Below are 22260 nucleotides of genomic sequence, written 5' to 3'. Positions count from 1 at the left end.
AATATTCTTAGGATTTCGAAATAATATCAATTAATTTTTCCTCCAATGATGTAGAGACAAAATTAGCTACTGATAAGTGTGTAAAATCATCATTACTGGAACTGATTTTGTTACACAGGAAGCATGTTTTACACACATGTCTGCAAATATGTAATATCTATTACTAGTATTTGAAAATAAGAAAATCGAAATTGAGGATATGACATCATCAGCCCATGCTGCATATTCATGACGGCATGAATTTAATTGTAAATTAAGAATTAGAGAGGAGAATGATTATATAAAAAGAAACGCAAAATTCAAAAGGATGGTCTATGATAAGACTATTATAATTTTTAGATTTTCTTTTTCTTGATGTGAATCAGCTGACCCGAAGCAGCCGTCCTAATTAACCTTCTTTCCTGAACCAAAACATAACTTATCGCGCGCACGTCAATTGTGTCTATCCATTGTCAATCCTACAGTGATGATTCCGTCTTTACCCGAATTTAGTGGCGGTAACAATGGCCTTCCTTCTATAAGCCCCATTCTTGACCAGGTGCTGTGGGTGGGGATAATGAGGGTGAAAAGAAAGAACGGCTAGCCTGCCTAATTAGCCCCCGTTGATAGATGTAGGGATTAAATAGCATGCTTCCAAAACTGTTCAGAATAGGTTTTTAAGAGAACCATGTGCTCAGTGTAATGCTGGCTTGAAGCGAGACTCAATATTATTTCAGAGCCATCATTGAGATTATTTTTAAGTACCATTTGTGTTATGCTTTTATTACACCACTTTTAAAGGGAACTCTCACTGTATATCTTCTCTCACCCCTCCCCCTCTCCATACCTCTCTCAATTTCTCCTCTGTCTCTCTCTCTCCCCCTCTTTCTGCACATGTATATCTCTCCTTCTCTTTCCTCATTTCGAATGAACTCTTCTTTCATCTACCCCACTACTTCAATTGCTTTAAACTTCATGAAAATATTCAGGACCGGCATCATCAAACACATATATTCTCAATATTTTTCGACATTATGTCATACTGTAGTTTTGTTTTATATTATTAAGAAAACAATTCTTTGATTTCATCCACTTGTGTTTAAATGATATTGAATAATATTGACATAATCGCATTACCAACATCTGGGGATCATTTCAAGAAACTGCCAACTGTTATAAGCTTCTGAAATCATTATATCTGATTGGCTCAGGACACATAAGGCAGTGAAAAATCACTATTTGTTTCTTGAAACGATCGCCTGATCAATCATAGTAGCAAACATCAAACTTATAAAATGAAAATAAGTAACCAAAATTAATACATATTCAAGAAGAGAATTTCGATTTTATCATATTATTGCATTTTATTATGAATACATATATAGCTGGAATCATCACATAGTTTATAGAATATAGATTATATAATAATTTATGGCAAAATATTTACACAGTTTGGATTTTCATTAATATCACGTTTATAAAACGTTGCAAAACTCATGAATGCAACCATACCCATGTATAACGAGTATACTCTTATACTCAATAAGTATTTGTCTTTTAGACTATTTCAGACATACTACAGCAAACACACACTATAAATAAAAAGGTTTCCTTTGCAGTCGCTTTCAGTTCGATATGAATTCATCTTGTGATATTGTAGGAGTCATTACTGAATTGTTCGTGTTCATATAGAAATCCGTAAGGGGTGGATCATAATAAGCAGCCGCAGTCTTCGACGATCATGTTCGGGATCTCCTCTACTTTGAGCTCGACGGCGCCGCTCGCTGTTTCTGCTAAGTACATCATAGGCAACGACGTTGACCTGGAGGCTCCGCAGGTCCGACGGCCACCTCCTCCATTCCTGGTGGATCCTGAAGCAAAGAATGGAAGACTGAAGAGATCCCTGATGTGACGACTACGTGGGTTGTGGCACGGGCCGTAGCAGTCGAAAGCCTCGAAGCCAGCTGGTTCGATGATCCACCGGCTTGTCCACGAGAGGTCGCGGAAGTCGACGTACTTTCGGCGGCGGCAACAGCGGTGTTCTTCTTCGCCTTCGTATCGGCACTCGTTTGGTTCGTCACTGAAGAGGATTAAAAAAAGAATTGTAATTTGATTAATGTCAAAATCCACACACACACACACAAAAAAAAAAAAGGAAATTCAGTGCATTTTCATCGACCATACCTTGAATGGCGAGTAATAAAATTGATTAAAGATTGCTGAACTGAACATTTGATTTAGATTTCCTTTATCGAACTTTTTAGAGATCAATGTTTGAATTGATTTTGTTCAAGTTCAACTTTATTACAACATCATAAATAAGAACATGATGCTTCTAAAATGTAGATTGGTCTTGCAAATTATATATATACTTCGACGAACATGTTTCAATCACTTCGATGTATTAATTTATTGTTAGATAAGTTCTTCAAAGTGCCGAATTTATGACAGATAAATAAGTGTGTTTGTTCTTTATGACGTTTGGAGATGCACAATGTTGCCTTTTAGACAAATGCTTAATAACTTGCACGTCATTAAATACATTCCAAGTTAAAACAAAATCAATACATTTTTCGAGTATTAAAAAAAGAATAAAGCTTGGTAATATATATATATATATATGATTCTCACCTTGCTTTGTATTTAGTAGTGTAGATGACAAGCACTGGTCTGCTATCAGGGGAAGTTGGGGTCTCGGGATAAAAGTCAGTAGCAAAGACGATCTCGTTGGCCACCTGCCTGGCGTGATGAGCTCCCTCGATTGGATCGATGTGGAATGCCACGCCCAGGTTGGTGTCGGGATCCGCTACCCATGTCTGGATTGTGTTGGTGATGTCAAAGACCTTCCAGCCAGAGCCGTTAAGATTCACCTCTCTGTTAAATGAAACGAGAACAGTCGGTTAATAACACTAAAAGAGAGTATTCAAAACTATATAGAGAAAATAAGTCAAATGATCACATATATTTGCTGTGCAGTTTTACCTCTTCGTTCGCATTAATTTTTACAATATACTTTGCATATAACTGTCATGTAATATGATTATATATTTCACTTAATTCCATTCATCACCATGCTCAGTGTCCTTGAAAAAAAATGTAGCATGTACTATGGCGCGATTTTGATTCTATATATTTTAAATATTTACTACCCATTGAAAGAGATTTCTATTTCTCTACTTCACACAATATTTACATTCACTAATAATCTATTCTGCACATGAAATTTATATTTCAATATGTTGAAATAATTTTCAGTTCTAATTCGTTATTACAAGTCTATTTCTTCAAGTATAGTCATCTATATCATGACGAATATAATGTGAAATCAATGATACTGACCTCTGATCAATTGTAATGGTTCTGAAGCCGTTATGTTGATTGGCAACATCAGCTGCTAGGTCGGCCGGGTCTGAATTCAAATCGATATCTTGGTGGATGAGTTGATTTACAGAGACCAGGGCGGAGTGGACGTGGCCGTGGTTGACTGGATGTGGGGGTGCTGGACCCTCGCCGTCCTCGACATCGGGTTTGAAGATGGAATGATTGGGTCGCTCCTTGTAGACCTTGAGTTCAGCCATGATGACCTCGCTGCCATCGGGGATGGCGGACATGTCGAACGTGAAGTGCTGTCGGTTGCGCTCAGTGTACGACACATCTCCGTAAATTTCTACAAAGAAAAGAAAATGAAAAGGGTTATAATTACTGAACTTGCTTCATGCTCGTTTTTTTATCCATTGGTTAATATTTAAAACCGTAGATCACACATTTCAAAAATATTTTTTATGTTTTCCTTTAATCCAATCCATTTTAATGTTGTATTTGGATAACCATCCGAACTTAAGCAGATACAATGCGATTTGTGAATACGACATCATTGGTTGAATATAATTTGATGAGATCAATTATTCAAATAAGATGAAACAATGCATTAAATGAAGTATGTTTGAAGTTGTGTCTTCATTGGTTGAATAGAATTTGATGAGATCAATTCTTCAAATAAGATGAAACAATGCATTAAATGTAGTATGTTTGAAGTTGTGTCTTCTGTGATTTTGAAGTATATCCATTTTTTAAAATAACAATGCAATCAACATTTTAAAACGAAATATTACTCTCAACGACACTCACCTTCGTTTTTATGAATTCCTTTCGCGATGTAGGATCGGCGAATGCGATGCTGACGATGCAACGACTCGTACTGGAATCGGAGATGGTCGGGAACCGAAATCGTACTCGCATCCACTGAAGGAAAGTTCCAAGGATCTGTAACTCCAATCTTATCAAGAATATCCATTTGTAAGTCAAAATCAGCATCAAGAGGAGCAGCAGTAGCGATGCTGGCCAGAACAGCCATAAACGTGACGACAACTGGAGCACCAAGTGATAATTCCATATTGAGAGAAGAAGCGCAGAGACAACAATCAAGTTCTGTGAAAACTTCGAAGATGCTGGATTTGTTTTTACTCCGAAAGTGGTAAGATCTGGGAGATGTTTGTCGTTTGAAGTTAGTTCTGAGAGTGAGAGGGATGGTGCGAGTGGCTCTATTTAAATGGGTCGTCTGAGAAGTTGAGCCGAGACGATTATAATTGGGTTTGAATAGATTACAGGAATAGCGGTTGTCTGATAAGAAAAGATCCGCTAGGTGGCTTTTCGGGACAGCCAATGTCGATAATTAAGCTGTCTCGAGAGAACAATAGAGCGCGCATAGAGCCGTTTACGTTTGCTTGTCTGATGATGATACCGGTCACAATAGAAGTGATAGTTTTGTGTGGTGGAGGATATACCTTTCTGGAAAGCTTCACAAATGAAGCGCATAAATGCTCTTTTGTCAATTACCACAGCTGTTGGACAATAGTGATAATGGTTACGTCTCGAGTATGGTTTCTCCGACGCACTAATCATTGGCAAAGGAACAAACTCATTTTCTGCGAATATTCTCCATGTCGCTCAATAACTACGTTTATATTTTAAATACCTTAGTAAATAAATACGAATACAAAATTAGATCATGAACATTCGAACGAAATCATCAATATTCCTGCATTAATAATTTGAATTAATTTATAGACGATTCAAAATAATAGAAAGTTTATCTGCACATAAACATTTTTGTTTACAGAAACGTGTGGGGCAATCCGATGAATATATACAGTTTATATGATGACGTAAAAGTCGAAAAGATGGAGGCATAATTTTGAATGCACTACTTTACCTCTACACTGTAAAAAAAAAAAATTGGGTAAAATTTTAACCAGCACGAGGGTAATTTTGTTTCCAACCAATTCGGGGCAGTATTTTACGCAATGCGGGAAGCATATTATCCAGTAAGGTTAAAAAATAAGCAGCAATTACTTAAGAATGGCCAAATTTTCATCACACTGGATAAATAAAAATGCCCAAAAGAAATGCCTAATGTTGGTTGGACACATAATTACCCTCACGGAATATTTTTACCCAATATTTTTTGGAGTGTATGTAAGATTCTTACTGATGATTATTGATAAATTTAACAATTAGAAATAGAGCGAACTGATATAAATAATTTCAGAAAAGTCAAGCAATTGTTATATTTTGCCTTATAGAGAGGGTGTGTCGATTTTGCTCGGGCAGCTTAAACAAATATTCGCATAGTTAACCATTACCAAGAAGGTGAAATCAAACAAGCGAAACGTTTCAAAAATAAAATTAAGACATTCATACTTTTTGCATCGTTTCATGAAAGAGTTGATTTCGATATCCATTTTCAATGGACGCCAAGTGAGCACATTATTATTTAGCTCATCATATTCATTAAAATGTAACATTGAAAATTCAAGAATTTAGGAATACGACATAATTATTTATAAGTGTAAACGGTTGAGTGTAATATTTTTCTACCAAATTGCTTATGATAATCTTCTATATTCAAACAAATATATACCTTCTTAGGACAGATAATTCAAACATTTATAATCAATATATCAAATGATGATTGGAAGAACTTCATCACGAAATAAATATAAGCAATAGTTGTTCTACTTATTGTGAATAATGCAAACATGCGAAATTTGAAGTTTATGTCGTATTTCAGGAAATTAACCGAAGTAAATGAGAAATGGGAGATGAAAATTACAGTTCTATATCAGCTGTCACGGAGTCATTATGCGGATTGCATTAATAAATAGAATTTTGATATATTCCCCAAACTGTTAACTTATAAACGAGCTTGAACCCCGATGCGATTTGCCATTTTCCTTTCCTCGAAGATGGTATACCTAATTATTTCACCGGGCCCTTCGTCCTGTCCATCAAGCTCGTCTCGGAGAAGTACGAAAACCATGAGTAAATATGTTTACATTCCACCAGACAAGACTGTAAGTGGATTTACGAGGGGGTTCACACCTCCACGTAATCAAGCTTGTTGATATCCAAGCTAACACAATAACGGACCTTACAAATAACGAGATTATCGCAATTAGACACAACAATGGCTGCTCCCAATGCACGAGACGTTGATTGTGTTGATATCAAAGGAAAGGTCAGACTCATTTACTAGTCAGACGAGCAGTGAGGACCAATTTGACTTTCCTTCGTAATTTGGAACAAGGAGATATCAAGCGCCTCAAATCTGATGCACGTGTGCATATTCTTTTTTTCTTTGGTCAGGGAAATTGGCGTCATAACTATAGGTTTGAGAGATATCAGCCATTCGGATTAAATACAAATTTGTTTTTCAGTTGTTTCATCAATGAGACACCTTGAACTCCGTGACGGTTGACTGACAGTTAGATATCAACTCACATAGTTGTCAGATAATCAACTGCGACATATTCAAATATACATGTATTTCTTAAAGGGATGGTCCGGGCTGAAAGGATGTATAGCTTAATAAATAGAGTAGAATTCACTGAGCAAAATGCCGAAAATTTCATCAAAATCGGATAACAAAAAACAAAGTTATTGAATTTTAAAGTTTAGCAATATTTTGTGAAAACAGTCGTCATGAATATTCATCAGGTGGGCTGATGATGTCAGATCTCCACTTGTTATTTTGTATTTTATTATATGAAATTAGGTTTATTCAAATTTTTTCCTCCAAGAACTAGAAAAATTGGATTGACAACTGATTTGGTGCATTAAATATTTATTGCTGCAACTTATTTCATTATAAGGGAGACATATTATTCACACAAGTATGAAATAATGAAAAAATTATGATTTTATGTACATGTAATAACATAAGAAAACGGAAAGTGGAGATGTGACATCATCAGCCCACCTAATGAATATTCATGACGACTGTTTCCACAAAATATTGCTACACTTTAAACTTCAATAACTGTATTATTTGTTATCCGATTTTGATGAAATTTTTGGTATTTTGCTCAGTGAATTCTACTCAATGTATTAAGATATAAATATTTTCAGCCCGGACCATCCCTTTAAGAATCAATAGAGCATTGAACTTTATTCTTCCTTCATGGTAGGTATTCTCAGAATGATAAAGAATTTTGTATTATCTACATATATTTAAAAAAAAAAAGAATTGAGAAATTTGATTGCAGTGATGAGTGAACGTTTGACATTGATTTACTACTAGTTAAAATGTGACAAATGCTAATACCTCATATACTGAAAGTCGCATTGTATCGGGATAAATATTCTTTCAAAATTCATATAAACTAGAGTTCCCGGTATAGTAGCAGGGGCCGCGGAACCGCAGGAGTTGATGGGGTGTGGCCCCTCCCTCAGTGGTTTCAGTAAACATATCAAACGCAATGTTGACCATCTTTTTTATTTTTAGTAATGTCAGCCCCCTACACCTTTCAATTTCGTTTTAAAAAGCGACATGAATGAAGTAATATCCGTAATATTCAACTGCACTATTGTAACTGTAAGTGGAAATGTTTTTACTCGGGGGGGGGGGGGGGGGGGGGGGTAAACAAAATGCAGGAAGATGTGAGGACAGTGGAAGTATCATTGCCTTACAAATCTATCCATGAGAAGAAACAATTATTGATCTGTATCTAGGACAACTAAACATTTTAAATTATTGTTAACTAATTGGTACTTTAGTTTGTATCTTTGTTTTCGTTTGCAGGCCTAGTCTAATCTTTACATATTTTCGCCGATATTCACATTCAAATTACTCTTGGTCAACGTATGACATATTACTTTGTTTTTTCAAATGCTATTATTTTCTTTAAGGTTGTTAATAAAATGTGCAACCTCAAACACTTGAACCATGATGACATCATCAACCGACAATAATAGCATGAATCAGGTGGTAATTCGAAAAGCATTAACAAAAGCACCGACACGGCACACATAAACTACCGGCTAGATATGGAATACACCTATATATTTCTAGGTGAAAAATAAAGAAAGAAATAATGTGACATCTGGCATCTGTATACCTAGCAAGCATCATTATAAGTTGAATTAAATACCGTCAATGGCAATGGTAAGAACAATTTCATACAAATATGGGCGATGATCGCGGGGACAGGGAGGACCAGGCTGGGTGACCCCTCCATCTCAAATTATGCACCCCCTCCCGAAATCGCTGCTCATGCATATTATTGAATCAATTCAATTCGTATTTATTTTCACTCATATAAAGCAATCAGTAAACATATATTACAATGAACACGAATACACAATAAACTTTGTAGTGAACATTAGTGTGGGCAGTGGCAAGAAAAGACGAACCTTATACATGCCAACCCAAGATACTTCAAATTATAAAAATTGAAATAACATATATAGAATTACACTGAAAATGAGACCTCCCCCCAAAAACCCCGAACCTTGGACAAAACAAAGCTATAATTCTAAATACAAGAGTCTATATTAATGCAAATAATAATTAGAAATAACATAAAAAGTTAATAATTACATTATTACATCATATTAATTTCAACACCGAAAGCGCCATTGCAAAGTCCATATTAGAAAATATGTCAAAACTGAAACTGACAATTATCTTCTTTGAAATATAGGGAAGAGAAAGAGAAACGAAAATGGAGGTGCAATAAAGTTAGTCTTCTAAGCTTCCAAGCAAGGAATTGTTAGTGTGATTATCCATGCTTCAAGCCACAATTCATTATTAATCATTCTTTACCTCAAGTTTAATGATCTCGGTGATTGTGTCGTCGCAATGACCTATTCAAATATATCCTCTCCATTGAACAAATCGATTTCCCTTGTTGTGTTCGGGGTGTTCCGATTCAAGTTCACAATGCGCCGTCGCTGATTTGCCCGTCTCAGCCCTTGAACTTGTTCCGTGGAGTTCGGAGGTCTCGGCGACGGCTTACTTCTTTCTTGAGGTGTGCGGAATACGTTGGGTATTCTGAACCCGTCGTTCACAGGAGTGGCAACGCGTGGTACGATCTGCTCACCTGAGAGGAGAAGGCACAACATCATTATGAGGCATTTTTTCAGTCTTATTTAATTATCCAGGTGTGGCTTTTCCCCGGAGTTATTTTCGGGAAAAAGTTGCTGTCAATATCGGGGCAAATTTCAGATCATCATCAACAAAAATTATCAAGTCCCAACTTAGAACTTATTTATTCCTCTCTCATTGAATTGCACATATGCAGTGGCGTACCGTGGGTCATGGCATTGGGGGGGGGGGGGGGGGGCACTAGCAAAAATTTTGAGTCACTTAGTGAGCGCGCAAAGAGCGCTCAGTTGCTAGGTATGCTGACCTAATAGAGACATTTTAAGGACAGTGTCATTAAACAGATATGTATGTCACTGGTCACATAATGCGAGCGCGAAGCGCGAGCTGAAAATGTTTGATATTCAGACCTAAAAAGGGACATTATAAGCACATTTTTGTAATCATGATATGTACCTGTCTCGCTAAACAAACAATGCGAGCGCGAAGCGCGAGCTGAAATTTTTATACATTGACCCCAAACGGACATTTTAAGGACTATATTTTAGGAATCTATTAAGAGTATACATATCTCACCATAAAGTAATCTAATGCGAGTGCCAAGCGCTTGCTGATTTTGTTAGAATTTTATACATCCAAACACATAAATCACTTGTAGTCATTGTAATCATGACTAACATGCGCATCTCACTAATCAAATATTGCGAGCGCGAGCTGAAAATTTAGGAAATTCAGACCTGAAGAGGGTCATTTTAAGGCTTGTTTGTAGGAATTCACGAAGACCATATACGTATTTCACTAACCAAATGAAACGAGCGCGAAGCGCGAGCTGAAATTTTTATATATATTGACCCCAAACATGGATATTTTAAAGGTCTATTTTTAAAAAGAATCCATTAAGAGTACATATATCTCACCATAGTCTTCTAATGCGGGTGCCAAGCGCATGCTGATTTTGTTAGAATTACACCTAAAGACATACTTTTTGTAGTCATTGTAGTCATGATTATCATACGCATCTCACTAGTCAAATATTGCGAGCGCGAAGCGCGAGCTGAAAAATTAGGATATTCACACCTGAAGAGGGGCATTCTAAGGCTTGTTTGTAGGAATTTATTTCACTTACCAAATGATGCGAGCGCAAGCTGAAATTTTTGATATTCAGATCAGAAAAAGGGAAATTTTAAGGACTGATTTTAGGAATTCATGAAGAGCAGACATATCTCACTAATCCACTAATGCGAACGTAAGCACGGACGGGAAATGTTTTATATTAAGACCTTAAAATGATATGTCACTACATAAAACAATTATAATTCGAAGTGCGAGGAAATATATTTGGTGTATTGACTTGAAAACGGGAGGTTTTAGTACAACAGGATTACATATCTCGTTAAACAGACGATGCGAGCATCAGGGACAATGAAGACATAGGCCCTGAGCAAATTATGTTTCATAAATGATAAAGTTAATTAACAATAATTTCTTCCTTCCCACTACGTTGCTCTCACTTTCTCCCTCTTTTTCCCCGTTTATTTTGTTTTTGTTTTTTTGCCAGCCGATTGGGGGGGGGGGGGGGCACGTGCCCCCCCCCCCGTAGTTACGCCACTGCACATACGAATGTTCTTTTTTAAACTCATGGTATTCTTAAGATACATGATCTTTACCATTATAATCTTGGATCTTTTATGTACAACCTTAGTAGAGATGAACTACCAGACGTATTTTATTCTATGTTTACAAGAAATATCAATGTTCATCACTACCCTACAAGATCTGCTGGACTTTTCTATTTACCTAGAACGAGGACATTATTAACAAACAAACTGTTCATATCTTCTGGCATCAAACTTTGGAATTCACTTCCGCAAACTTTACGAAATAAGCCAACTATTCATAGCTTCAATATAGCACTTAAAAAAATCTAACCAATAACTATAACACTCACATCATTCATCCTACTTAGGATATCTTGTGGATCTTCTGTTCTTCCGGACCCCCCCCCCCCCCGCCTATATTTCATTTCTTTTCCCGTCTCTTTTCATTCGCTCTTTTTTGTTGTTGTCTGTTTTCTTTTAATCGTCTTGTGTCCTTTGTTTTGTTGTTGTTATTTTTTTTCAATTTGTCTGTTCGTATACTATTTCGTTTGTCTTGTTTTTGTATAACTTTTTGTCATGCCTTGCTCTTGTACCGTTCTGTCACGTCCTGTTTTGTAACGTTTTGTTTTGTGTGTCCTTTTCACTTTTTCTTCATATCTTGTAATATAATCCAGCCTTGTTTATCTTTTACTTGGGAGAATATGTAAAGAAATATTTTACAAGGATTTACATATAATTTTCTACAAGAAAGATATGATGACTTGTGTATTATATATTTTTTGAACTTCAACAAGAAAGATATGATTTGTATATTATATACAGTGCGTCCCAGAAAAAACGAAACCGAGATTTAGCGATGATTTATCATAACTTAATCACAAATAAAATAGACAAATTACCTACCAATGTAAAGCTTAGAATCTCCTCTTTCATCTGATATTACTAAGATTATTCCTCATTCACGCATGAGTGAGCAAAAACAATTTGAAGGAAGGATACCAAAAACTCATTTGGCGGGGGGTATATGAATTTCAAAAAGAAAATCACATGTCCTAAAAGTTCAATATCTGCTCTTTAATTTGATACCTCAATTACAGAAAATGGTCAAGAAAAAACAAAGTTCTGGTTATTTGAAATAAGGCTTTGAATTTCAATAATTTCATAAAATTAAGAGGTTTTACAGGCTATCGTTCAAACTCACTCGACACTCCGTTTTGTTTACGATCAGCCATGCATTAAGTCTTTTGTTAACCATGCGATAGCTTCTGTGGAAACCGGTGAAAACAGTTTATTTAATGAAATTATGGAAATTCAAGCCTTATTTCAAATAACCAGAACTTTGTTATTTCTTGACCATTTTCTGTAATTGAGGTATCAAATTAAAGAGCAGATATTGAACTTTTAGGACATGTGATTTTATTTTTTAAATTCATATACCCCCCGCCAAATGAGTTTTTGGTATCCTTCCTTCAAATTGTTTTTGCTCACTCATGCGTGAATGAGGAATAATCTAAGTAATATCAGATGAAAGAGGAGATTCTAAGCTTTACATTGGTAGGTCATTTGTCTATTTTATTTGTGATTAAGTTATGATAAATCATCGCTAAATCTCGGTTTCGTTTTTTCTGGGACGCACTGTGTATATTGAACTTTGTTTTTTGCAGTAATATGTCTTATTTATTGAAGGAAACCTTCAACAACAAGGTTTGCTTTTCAGAAGGTTTCTATTTCATTTCATAATGTTATATTATATTTTGCTTTACTTTGTAACCTTGTTGAAATTTTTGGAATGAATAAATTCGTTATCAATCAATCAATCAACTTTATTGTCCATAAAGGATTTTTTCACTGGTTTACACACATGTAGATACAATGTATATACACAGAACAAAACAAAAGATGATGAAAAACTTGTCAACATGAGGAAATAATTTTAACTCATTAACGATTTAATATTATATTGTGTTCGGGAGAATTTCTATTTCTGTTCTACCTCAATATTTCATGTACACTTTCTTGAAGTGCCATAAACACTTCAAACATTAACCTGTGCGCTATAAAGTAGCCACAATTATTGTCATTATCATTATTCACACGATAATGTTAAAGTCTTATTTCCTACCACTGATAGTAAACGATTCCATAAGCCTACTCACAAACGAACAAGTTTAATACTGAGAATATAATTATGAAATAGATAGGAATAAAGGTACGAAGTTGGTTCTGCCATCAATTCATTCAGTAACAAACGACCGTCACATTAATATACAGGCCTTCTATCTGGATATGATTTCAATTATTTCAATTTTGCCAAATCAAGTGTGTTCTCATGATATAATTTTACCAGTAATGTGGTTATCTGTCAATTATGGTTTATTACCTGAGTCCATATATGGTGTATCCTTCGATTGTTGTGCACGATTCGTTGGCGGAATGGGTGTACCTGGTACGCCACGAGCTATACATCAAAACAACGAAAAACAATGAATATGTTTCAAATTATACCTTAAATATGTTAATAAAAAATAATTGTAATACGATGTAATTCAGGAAAAAAATAAATCCTAATTATCTTCCTTCTGAAAAGAGAATAAATGCAATTGATTTTCCTTCATATGATTTTCGTCATTTAGAAAAGTGACAAATACCGGTACCCAATTTATAGCACACAAACGTGTGTTGTGTTTATTGACAATTAATTTGAATGCATTATTTTCTTAATTCAGTGTACATGATTCTATGATTTCCACGCTGATTTATAATTTTTTTTCATTTTGTTACAAAATGTTCATTCATATTGAATAAGTTAAAGGATACATTACAACCGATATAAGCCAGCAACCACATCTAAAATTTCTTGTTTTCAACTATATTTTCCATTTAAACGATTATATTATTATGGTAAAAGTTAGAATTAAAATGTCAGTAGCACTTATATAATGTTACATCCCCCCCAAAAAAAAACCACACTCTTCCCCTCCTATCATGATCAATGGCGACTTTTATCTATATAGAAGATTTCCTAAAATATTCTTCATCTTACATGTTATATCTATCTGCGGACTTTCGGCTAGGTTTCGATTGGTTATATTTGGTGTAGAAGGTACTGCTGGCGAGTGTTTATTAGTGAGATCACTTCTGATACATGGAGAGCATGGAACAAGCTGAAAGGGGGATTGTGACATACTAGTCATGACATCCCCTATGGAGAAAAAACAAACAAACATGAGGAACAAGGTACAGAACAGATGAAAGTATCAAGGTGTCAAACATAGATAGATCATCCAGCACCAACCTAACTATTCCATTTTCAATAATTGAAATTCATTGAACGTAAATAAAAGTAATGACAGTATGGGCAACATATTACCGTATAGAAAGAGATGACTGTCTGTTCTGGGAAATAATTATCAAAAGTGATACAGAGCAGTGGCGTAAAGTGCCAACAAACTTGAGGGGAAAAGGGCGTCTGTGACATAATTTCTTTAAAAGTCCCGAGCAAGTGAAGCGATCAAAAATATTTTATTTTATTTTATTTGACATTGACCTTTCTAAAATGAAAATATAATTTTGTGACAGATTTTTCAAAATATTCAGAAAATTACCATACGTCTGATCCATTTGAGCCATTTCCTGTTTTCTTTTTCCGTTTTTTTGTCTTGGTCTTGGATCTATTGGATGCCCACCCCCATCCCCTATTACCACTGTACTGAGGTTAGTGGCAGGCCTGGTTAGTGGAGCAAAGTCTCAGAAGAATAACCAACAAATCAGCAATTGAACCAGCACTTCCATTTCTCTTTCAGGAGATTCCATTTTTGTGTGTGGTTTTGTGAGATAACTCCATGAAATGAAAGGTTTCAATGTCACAGGTATTCCTATAGCCTGTGTCAGTATAAAACAAAATTTGAAAATAGTTCATAACGCAGATCTAGCCAAGCTTATAAATTTGTACTATCACGCTCTAACCTGCTCCTTGCAAAGTTAAGAATAATTTAGATCTACCTCCTTTACAACTCATTAAACGAAATAGCAAAAACTTAAAAAACAACAACTAAGCAAAACAAACATAATGACAATCGTCTAGGTAAAACCATGTTAAATCGATCAAAGCAATCATTACATCTACCGTAGCCGTAGGCCTTAATACTAGCCTATATTCTTTAAATTTTTCAATAAATTTGAATTTTATGGCCATTTGTCATCTTTTGAATAAGTAAATATTAAGGCTTTATTGTCAGAATCTAGATCTAGGGCCTAGGCCCTAAAGTTAATGTTAGTCTAGACCCTAAATACTATAGAGATCTAGACTACATATAGTAGAATCTACATAGAGGTCATAGTCAGGTAACAGGGCCTATCAATTATCATCAGTCATGTAAGAATAGACCTAGATCTAATTTTTTATAGCTTACTTTCGTTGGTTAGGGTTCTAAGTTGCACTTTTTTGTAATCTCTGACTCTGTCTAATTCACGGTGAGATTCTTGACCATCAGATTAAAAAAAAACGATTTTTTTTTACAAAAAAAGATCTACCGGTAGGCCCTATTCATTGCTTTTTGCCTGGTCGTAGGCCTACTATGACTACTGTAGAAGTTAGAATTAACGTTACGCAGACCTAGGTCCTAGGATAGGAAGTTAGGGGACCTACCGGTATGACTTGGTACTTTGCTAGCCTAATGACAATGTCATGACAATGTTATCAAGAAAAGGTAGATTGAATGAATGGTCTGTTCTGGAGATTTTTAGGCCTACAAACGTTAGATCTAACCTTGAGAACATATCATTATTTCTACTGTTTTCGGGTTAACCAACATAAATTCACACAGACTGGAATGGTTGTCAAATGCTAATTAAAATAAAGGTCTAACGTTAAAGTTAGTTGTTCTCGATCTTCCGTAGATAGCGCATACTCTTGCTTCCTGGCCTGACCTGGGCACCCATCAAGCACCCGCCAACCATGTGGGCGGCCAGGGTCGGCTCCAACGTGTACCATGTACCCGTACCCTAGTAGCCCCATGCAGCGCTCGGGGTAGCGCTAGAAATTAAGAACTAACAAACAGACAACAAACAACTCAAAGTATGATTAAACTGAATATATAGAAATTAAAAAGTTAAACAAAGGCTCATGCTACCTAGCTCAATTATATTCAAATGACGTACCAAGTGTAGAAAACTAGAATACCATGAATCAGAAAGAAGTCTAAAATCTCCTCGGTCTCGGAGTCGGACAAAAATAAATACCGGTACGTACGGTACGTACCGGTAAGGTACGGTAAAAAGTGCAGACACGATTGAGAACACAGATGATCGATCAATTGAGCTAGTGAAGCCGCGCGGGACCTAAGTTAAGATAAATACTCGACTCACCTGAACCTAGTCAGCCCGGCTTGGTTGAATTCCGTCCCAAAACAGCACTTTCCAGAAGGTTTGGTAAAAGCAATGTTTATCTCTCGAGCTCTGAACACATGTGTGATGGTTGAACGGAGACCGAGCGGAGAACGACCCGCGACCCCGGGTCACAGGTCGGGAAACCCCGCCGAACCCTTCCGATGTCATCCGGAAACCCCCGAACCCAGGCCCCCAGGGCAGTCGCTACTACAGGCTCCCCCGTTTTAAAAAATTTTGGCCGCATTTCCAAAAAATAAATAAAAATGGGGACAAAATTCTGCCACCCAATGTGGAAAAAAGTAGCGACTGACCCACAATGGTTCCCGAAAAATTTCCACCGAGAGTCCAATAATGTTTTTTTTTTTTTTTTTAAACCCACCCCCTAAAACATGGGTTAGCCAAAAACAAATATAACCCGGCCACTTAAAACATTAAATTTGGAGGCCGCAAACAATCTCCCAATACTCTAAACAAAGTGGCCTAAAGAATGATTACAAACCTTCCAGAAGGCCAAGCCTCCTGAAGGAAAAACCCAGGGAACACTCACACCAGTAGTTATATCACTGGGGGAAGCACCCTGGATACAACCCGGCCTATTGCCAGGCTCCCGGGAAATACAGCCGAAAGGCGTCCCGGTTGTGACAAAGTATATGCTCTGTCTGCAGGACCCCCCAATATACAATGGGGAGTCTGGCCCCTGGAGGCCATGAACCGGCAAGTATGGGGAGTCAATCTCCAATAAGAGACACTCATCCAGTATTCTGAGTACTCCCATCTTCCTGGGATTCACTAAAACCGAATCGTTCCGGTAACCCTGGGATAACATTCAGGGTATGCACTGCGATATTATGCAATGCAATTGAATCCCCCTCTAGGGACTCACGCCCACCACTCCCACGATGTGGTGGGATTCATATAGTGTCCCGTGCCTGTAGGATCAACTTCCTTCCTACTGTGTAGATGAGGAGTTAACACCTACCCAGACAATCCTTCAGAAAAGGGAGAATTTACTAAGACATTCACCGCGAAAATCTAAAAACCAAACCCTTCATGTAGATAAGCGGTGGTCCCAATAACCGGATCACAACGTCTTATAGCATTGCTCCGGAATTCCCGAACTATTCACGGGTGTTCCTTGGAGACAATCTATCTCCCAAGCGGTCCCTGATTCGAGTCAGGTGTTTCCCAAGGATTTCTTAGGAAGTCTGTTAATTCCCGGATCCCATAGCCTCCTCTGCCGGGTGTCAGGCAATGCCACTGGATGTCCCCTCCGGAAATGGTTTCCTGCTGTGATGCAGCAGGACGAGTACATATTGGTGACACCAGTATGGGCTGATCCTGGCTTACAGGATTTTAGCTGTATGAAAGAATCATCAAGACTTAACAGCTTCAAAACTGTTTCATGGCGCTTAGCAAACCACTCCTCCTGAGGAACTATTGCATCCAGAGTTGTTGGAGCGGACCCGGAAGTTTCTGGGCTAAGCGTACAGCTCTGCTCTTGCCCTACAGTCTTGGGCAGGCTTAGAGGAAACTCCTCCAAGTCTTCATATCCGGAGTCTTCGGATAGGCCTCCCGATGACATAGGTATAGAGGCCATGGAACTGGTATTAAGGCGGCAGACAACTGCGTCCACCTCCAGTTCATTCTCAGACAGAATCTCTGAAGATTCACCGGGTTGTATACTCTGATTCAGAGTATCCGGTGTAACTGATTCACGAACTGTTGAGAGATCTATGAGATCACCAAGATCTGTATTGAGATCTATGAGATCGTTCAGATCTGTATGGAGATCTATGAGATCCCCAAGATCCGTATTGAGATCTATGAGATCGTTCAGATCTGTATGGAGATCTATGAGATCCCCAAGATCTGTCTCAAGGTCTTTGAGATCTCTCATATCTGTTTCCAGATCTAGATGATCGCCAGCAGGCGTCTGTCCTCCATGATTGCCAGGACACAAGCACCACAATGATAACTCAGCATCAGCACTTGTATCAAGAGGATCGCGTGCCAGCACTGGTGAATCTATTCTGGAATCAATTCGGCCAAATGGCTCCTGGATCGAGACTCGGCCATCAGTCCCGACCCCTCCTCGTTTCCCTCCTCAAGCTCTATGAGGGAGACTGAGGGCTTGGTGTTTCCGGAGCTGCGCTTTGGACAATTTCTGAGGTAATGTCCGGTGGATCCACACTTGAAACATGCCCCGGGTTCAGAGGAAGGACGTGCTTTCAAAGCCTCTACAGCTTCGCATAACCTAGCCACATTCTTAGACATGGAATCAAGGCAGTCTTCAAAATCAAACATTCGCTTCATCACCTCGCCCGGGCCGATTGGGCGTGGGTGACTTGACTTAGATCCAGCGGTGCTCCGCTGCTGGGTAGGCGTAGTTTGAATCTGATTCGCAGCCCATTCCCAGTGATCCCCAACTTCGGCTAAGGAAACCTTTGCAGGTTTTGAGCGACCAAAAACCGCGGTGTGGGAATGCTGTGCCCACCGGATAGCATCCGCCGCGGATTCCACCGACTTCGGACGGTGATTCAGGGCCTGGAACCCTGCATTGCGATCATATGCTCCTTGGCACATGCGCAATACAAGCTGTTGCTGGAGGAAGGATTCAGGACTGCCTGGAAATGCCCTAGCTGCAAGTTCCAGAAGGCGGTCCGCCCACTCTTCCAATGACTCATCGGCCCCCTGCTTGGCGGCCATGAATTCTAACTGAGAGGACTCAGGAAGCTCCGAGAAGTTGAATCGGGCAGCCATCTTTCTGACGGCGACAGTGTAATCCATTCCCGGATTCTGAGCTGCTATACGGTCATAGTAGGCAAGGGCCTTGCCCTCCAAACACCAACACAGCTGGGCCAAGCTTTCCTGGCCATCCCACTCTCTGTCAGCAGCGAGAAGTGAAAACTTCCGAAAGAACGGATCCCATTGAGACTTCCCATCAAATGAGAGACCTTTGGGGAGTCCTTGGAAAGACAGACCGGTGCGAGGGCGGCCCATGGCATAGGCCACCGGGGGTCTAAACCCACTCACCGGTGCACTGTGGGGCACAGTTCGGATATCCCTATAGGGCAGAGATACCCTAGGGTTTGCCTGGTGTGAAGCATCTCTTGCCGAATGTGGGTCTAACCCAGCATTTGCATGAGGCATCTGGGGATCCGGTGTATGACCGGAACCGTCCCCAGGGAAGGGATTATCCCTTCTCGGGCGAGGGCCTGGTGTGGCATTGGCACGCGGATTAGTTCCGTTTGTGCCGGAGGCATTCGCCCTCCCATTGCTCCCGTGGGATTCCGGAGGCGGATAGAAGTCAAACCGATATGGATCCGGAATTTGGTTGCCGCGGGGTGTGCTCGCCCCCATCGGACGCAGCTCCGGCATAGAGTGGAATGCTGCCGAACTATCCACGGGACGCGCTGGCGTGGCACCGCTCGATGATGCGGTGGATACGGATGGAGGTGCGAAATCGAAACTCTCCACCGGAATATCCCCAAGAAATGGGGCCGACGCAAACAGGTCGGGTGTAATGGTCCCATAGTGTGACCTGGCCTCGGCGATGACCGCAAGGCCCGCGGCAGTCATGCCGGGCACAGCCGCGAGCTCCAACATGGAACATGAATTAATAGGGAGTCGGCCTGACTCCGCCATTTCATCAAATAATCTGATTATGCTTATATATTAATAATCAGTAATTCCTATTGCGGAAAGAATAAATCCACCAATACTTGAATTAATTCCGCCCTTGTAATTGCTCCCGCACGGTATGCTAATAAAAGAAATCGCAGAAGACGTAGCCTCCCCCTAATTTCAATAACAAACTGATCGGAATTATTCTCATCCATGTACTGAAATAAGCCAAGACTAATTACCCTTAAAAGAGAAGGGTAGCAATTTAATTATACACAGCTACAATTGCCGCTGAGTATATATATATATATATGTGTGGCCACTATATTCCTGTATAGATATATATATTGATATATCCAGTAATACTTAACTATTGTTTTATACCCAAAGTTATCCAAAAGCCTTTAATAATATTTTATTTTAGTTGTTTCCAAAAAGTCTTTAATAATATTTGGTTGTATCGCAGCTAACGGTGCGCCAAGCCTACACGACACGGAAGATAATTTTAATAACGGTTGCCCGGCCGAACGTTCGCGAGTCAATAGTTGGCGTTGATCTGATTGAGTGCAAGGTACCTGGTAATAACTATCCTTCTAAAAAATAAACTCTGTATTGGTAACCAAAAATTATATCCACTAGGGTAATAAACCCTCTTGTTAATTTTGATCAACCAAGGGTCTGATGTAAAGACTAGCTTAAATGTTGATGTAACAACACTGTCAGTCTAAATTATAGAACTGCTAAAACTGATCAAATATATTTTTTATTAAAAGCCAAAGTCCGATATACAGACTATCTCTGAATTACATCAATAGGGTCTGATTTATATAAACTAACTCTTAATTAACAATAACCCTACCAATTGACTGTAAATCTAACAAATATCACAAAAATCAAACCCTTGCAATATTAACACCGGTGTAACCAGTACACAAGAGTCTGAATTGTCAGACTACATCAAGTTCAGGATAAATCCACAGCCCAGGTACCTGCACTTGACAGCCTCTACGACAGGCTGTATTTAACCGATCAGGTCACCGGTTACAATACAATAATACAATTGAATCTAAACGCACCCAACAAATAATCACAATCACTCCACACTCTCTCAATAAAAAATTGTTGTTTTTTTTTTTTTTTTTTTTTTTTTAATTTGGTAACGGACTCCCCACTACACCGAGTGGGTGGGTCCACACGCAACACAATGCAACAAACAATCAACACAATAATCGAAACGATAAATCAATAAATCAAAGCACTATCGCAGAAAAGCAATTCGAATATAACGGGTGCTACACAAATCGGTGCACAAGGCTGCCAGGAAACCCCGAACCCCCACCGCCTACAACTAAGCGGTAGTGTAAACGGGGTCACCACTCGCGGTGCACACTCACCGCGCGATCGATCAACCCGAATCACTGCACAACAACAAGCAACCTCGGGTAAAATTGATAATAAAAGGCAACCGAACAAAGGCACAAGAAGAAGACAGTAGGAAATCCGTCGAAAAGAGAATAGAGAATACAAATGAAAAGAGAACAGACAGTGACAGTCAAGGAAAACCGAGAAAAGAAAGGGAAAACGGAAGGGAAAAATACAGCCCGGGTGCCCTCGGTCGCAGAAATCCCACTGCTACCTGTTCCCGGCCTACCGATTTGACCCGACCAAATTACTTTTCTTTAGCTAGGGTTGGCCCAAATTTGTCACAGGTCCGGTCCGTGACGCCAATGAAGCCGCGCGGGACCTAAGTTAAGATAAATACTCGACTCACCTGAACCTAGTCAGCCCGGCTTGGTTGAATTCCGTCCCAAAACAGCACTTTCCAGAAGGTTTGGTAAAAGCAATGTTTATCTCTCGAGCTCTGAACACATGTGTGATGGTTGAACGGAGACCGAGCGGAGAACGACCCGCGACCCCGGGTCACAGGTCGGGAAACCCCGCCGAACCCTTCCGATGTCATCCGGAAACCCCCGAACCCAGGCCCCCAGGGCAGTCGCTACTACACTAGTATCGATATTTGAGATATCGCGGTAGAATTGGTAGATCATATTCGTAGCAAGTCAAGTGATTGCCAGAGAAACAATATAAAGGTAGTGATATCATGAGTCACTAAAGCCCCTTTCACAATTGGTGGTGCGACTGCTTACAACCGTTGCGATTGTGTGCAACATATATTGCGACCAAATGATCCCAAACGATCGCAAGAGCGATTGTGAAAGCCCCTTAAATGCAGTCCTGAAAAGGTTCCTTTTTTGGTCAGCATATCAACATTTCAGCTTGCGCTTCGCG

The 22260-nt window shown here is 38.8% G+C and overlaps 2 protein-coding genes across 3 annotated transcripts; both read right to left on the bottom strand.

The window, feature by feature from the left end:
* Nucleotides 1-1317: 1317 nt before the first annotated feature.
* On the bottom strand, nt 1318-6597 carry LOC129264271 (left-right determination factor 2-like). Its single transcript, XM_054902120.2, has 4 exons — nt 4108-6597; nt 3319-3646; nt 2611-2853; nt 1318-2059 (listed from the first exon to the last, which is right to left on the bottom strand). The coding sequence occupies exons 1-4, from the start codon at nt 4370-4372 to the stop codon at nt 1690-1692; spliced, it is 1206 nt and encodes a 401-aa protein (XP_054758095.2). The 5' UTR covers nt 4373-6597; the 3' UTR covers nt 1318-1689.
* A 738-nt stretch (nt 6598-7335) lies between these two features.
* On the bottom strand, nt 7336-21956 carry LOC129265641 (uncharacterized). Of its 2 annotated transcripts, none has more exons than XM_064102988.1 (4): nt 21743-21956; nt 14003-16416; nt 13340-13417; nt 7336-9359 (listed from the first exon to the last, which is right to left on the bottom strand). In XM_064102988.1, exons 2-4 carry the CDS (start codon nt 14184-14186, stop codon nt 9124-9126), a joined length of 498 nt encoding a protein of 165 aa, XP_063959058.1. In that variant the 5' UTR covers nt 14187-16416; nt 21743-21956; the 3' UTR covers nt 7336-9123. The 2 variants fall into 2 exon arrangements, with proteins under 2 accessions (XP_063959058.1, XP_063959059.1); XM_064102989.1 differs by lacking the exon at nt 21743-21956 and having other exon boundaries at nt 14003-14161; nt 16327-16413.
* Between the last annotated feature and the right edge of the window lie 304 nt (nt 21957-22260).

Source organism: Lytechinus pictus, chromosome 7 (genome assembly GCF_037042905.1).
Source record: "Lytechinus pictus isolate F3 Inbred chromosome 7, Lp3.0, whole genome shotgun sequence".
In the NCBI taxonomy this organism is placed as follows: domain Eukaryota; kingdom Metazoa; phylum Echinodermata; class Echinoidea; order Temnopleuroida; family Toxopneustidae; genus Lytechinus; species Lytechinus pictus.
This window is presented reverse-complemented; position numbering and strand designations above follow the sequence as displayed.

Bases quoted from the DNA above. Each gene is read 5' to 3' on its own strand.
- LOC129265641 (XM_064102988.1), bottom strand. From the start codon at position 14,186: ATGTTTGTTTGTTTTTTCTCCATAGGGGATGTCATGACTAGTATGTCA. The intron at 13,418-14,002 runs GTAAGATGAAGA...TTTGATGTATAG, and splicing joins TCCGCAGATAGATATAACAT to CTCGTGGCGTACCAGGTACA. The intron at 9,360-13,339 runs GTAATAAACCAT...TTCTCCTCTCAG, and splicing joins TACACCATATATGGACTCAG to GTGAGCAGATCGTACCACGC.
- LOC129264271 (XM_054902120.2), bottom strand. From the start codon at position 4,372: ATGGAATTATCACTTGGTGCTCCAGTTGTCGTCACGTTTATGGCTGTT. The intron at 3,647-4,107 runs GTGAGTGTCGTT...TTTTCTTTGTAG, and splicing joins AGGAATTCATAAAAACGAAG to AAATTTACGGAGATGTGTCG. The intron at 2,060-2,610 runs GTGAGAATCATA...AATCCTCTTCAG, and splicing joins ACTACTAAATACAAAGCAAG to TGACGAACCAAACGAGTGCC.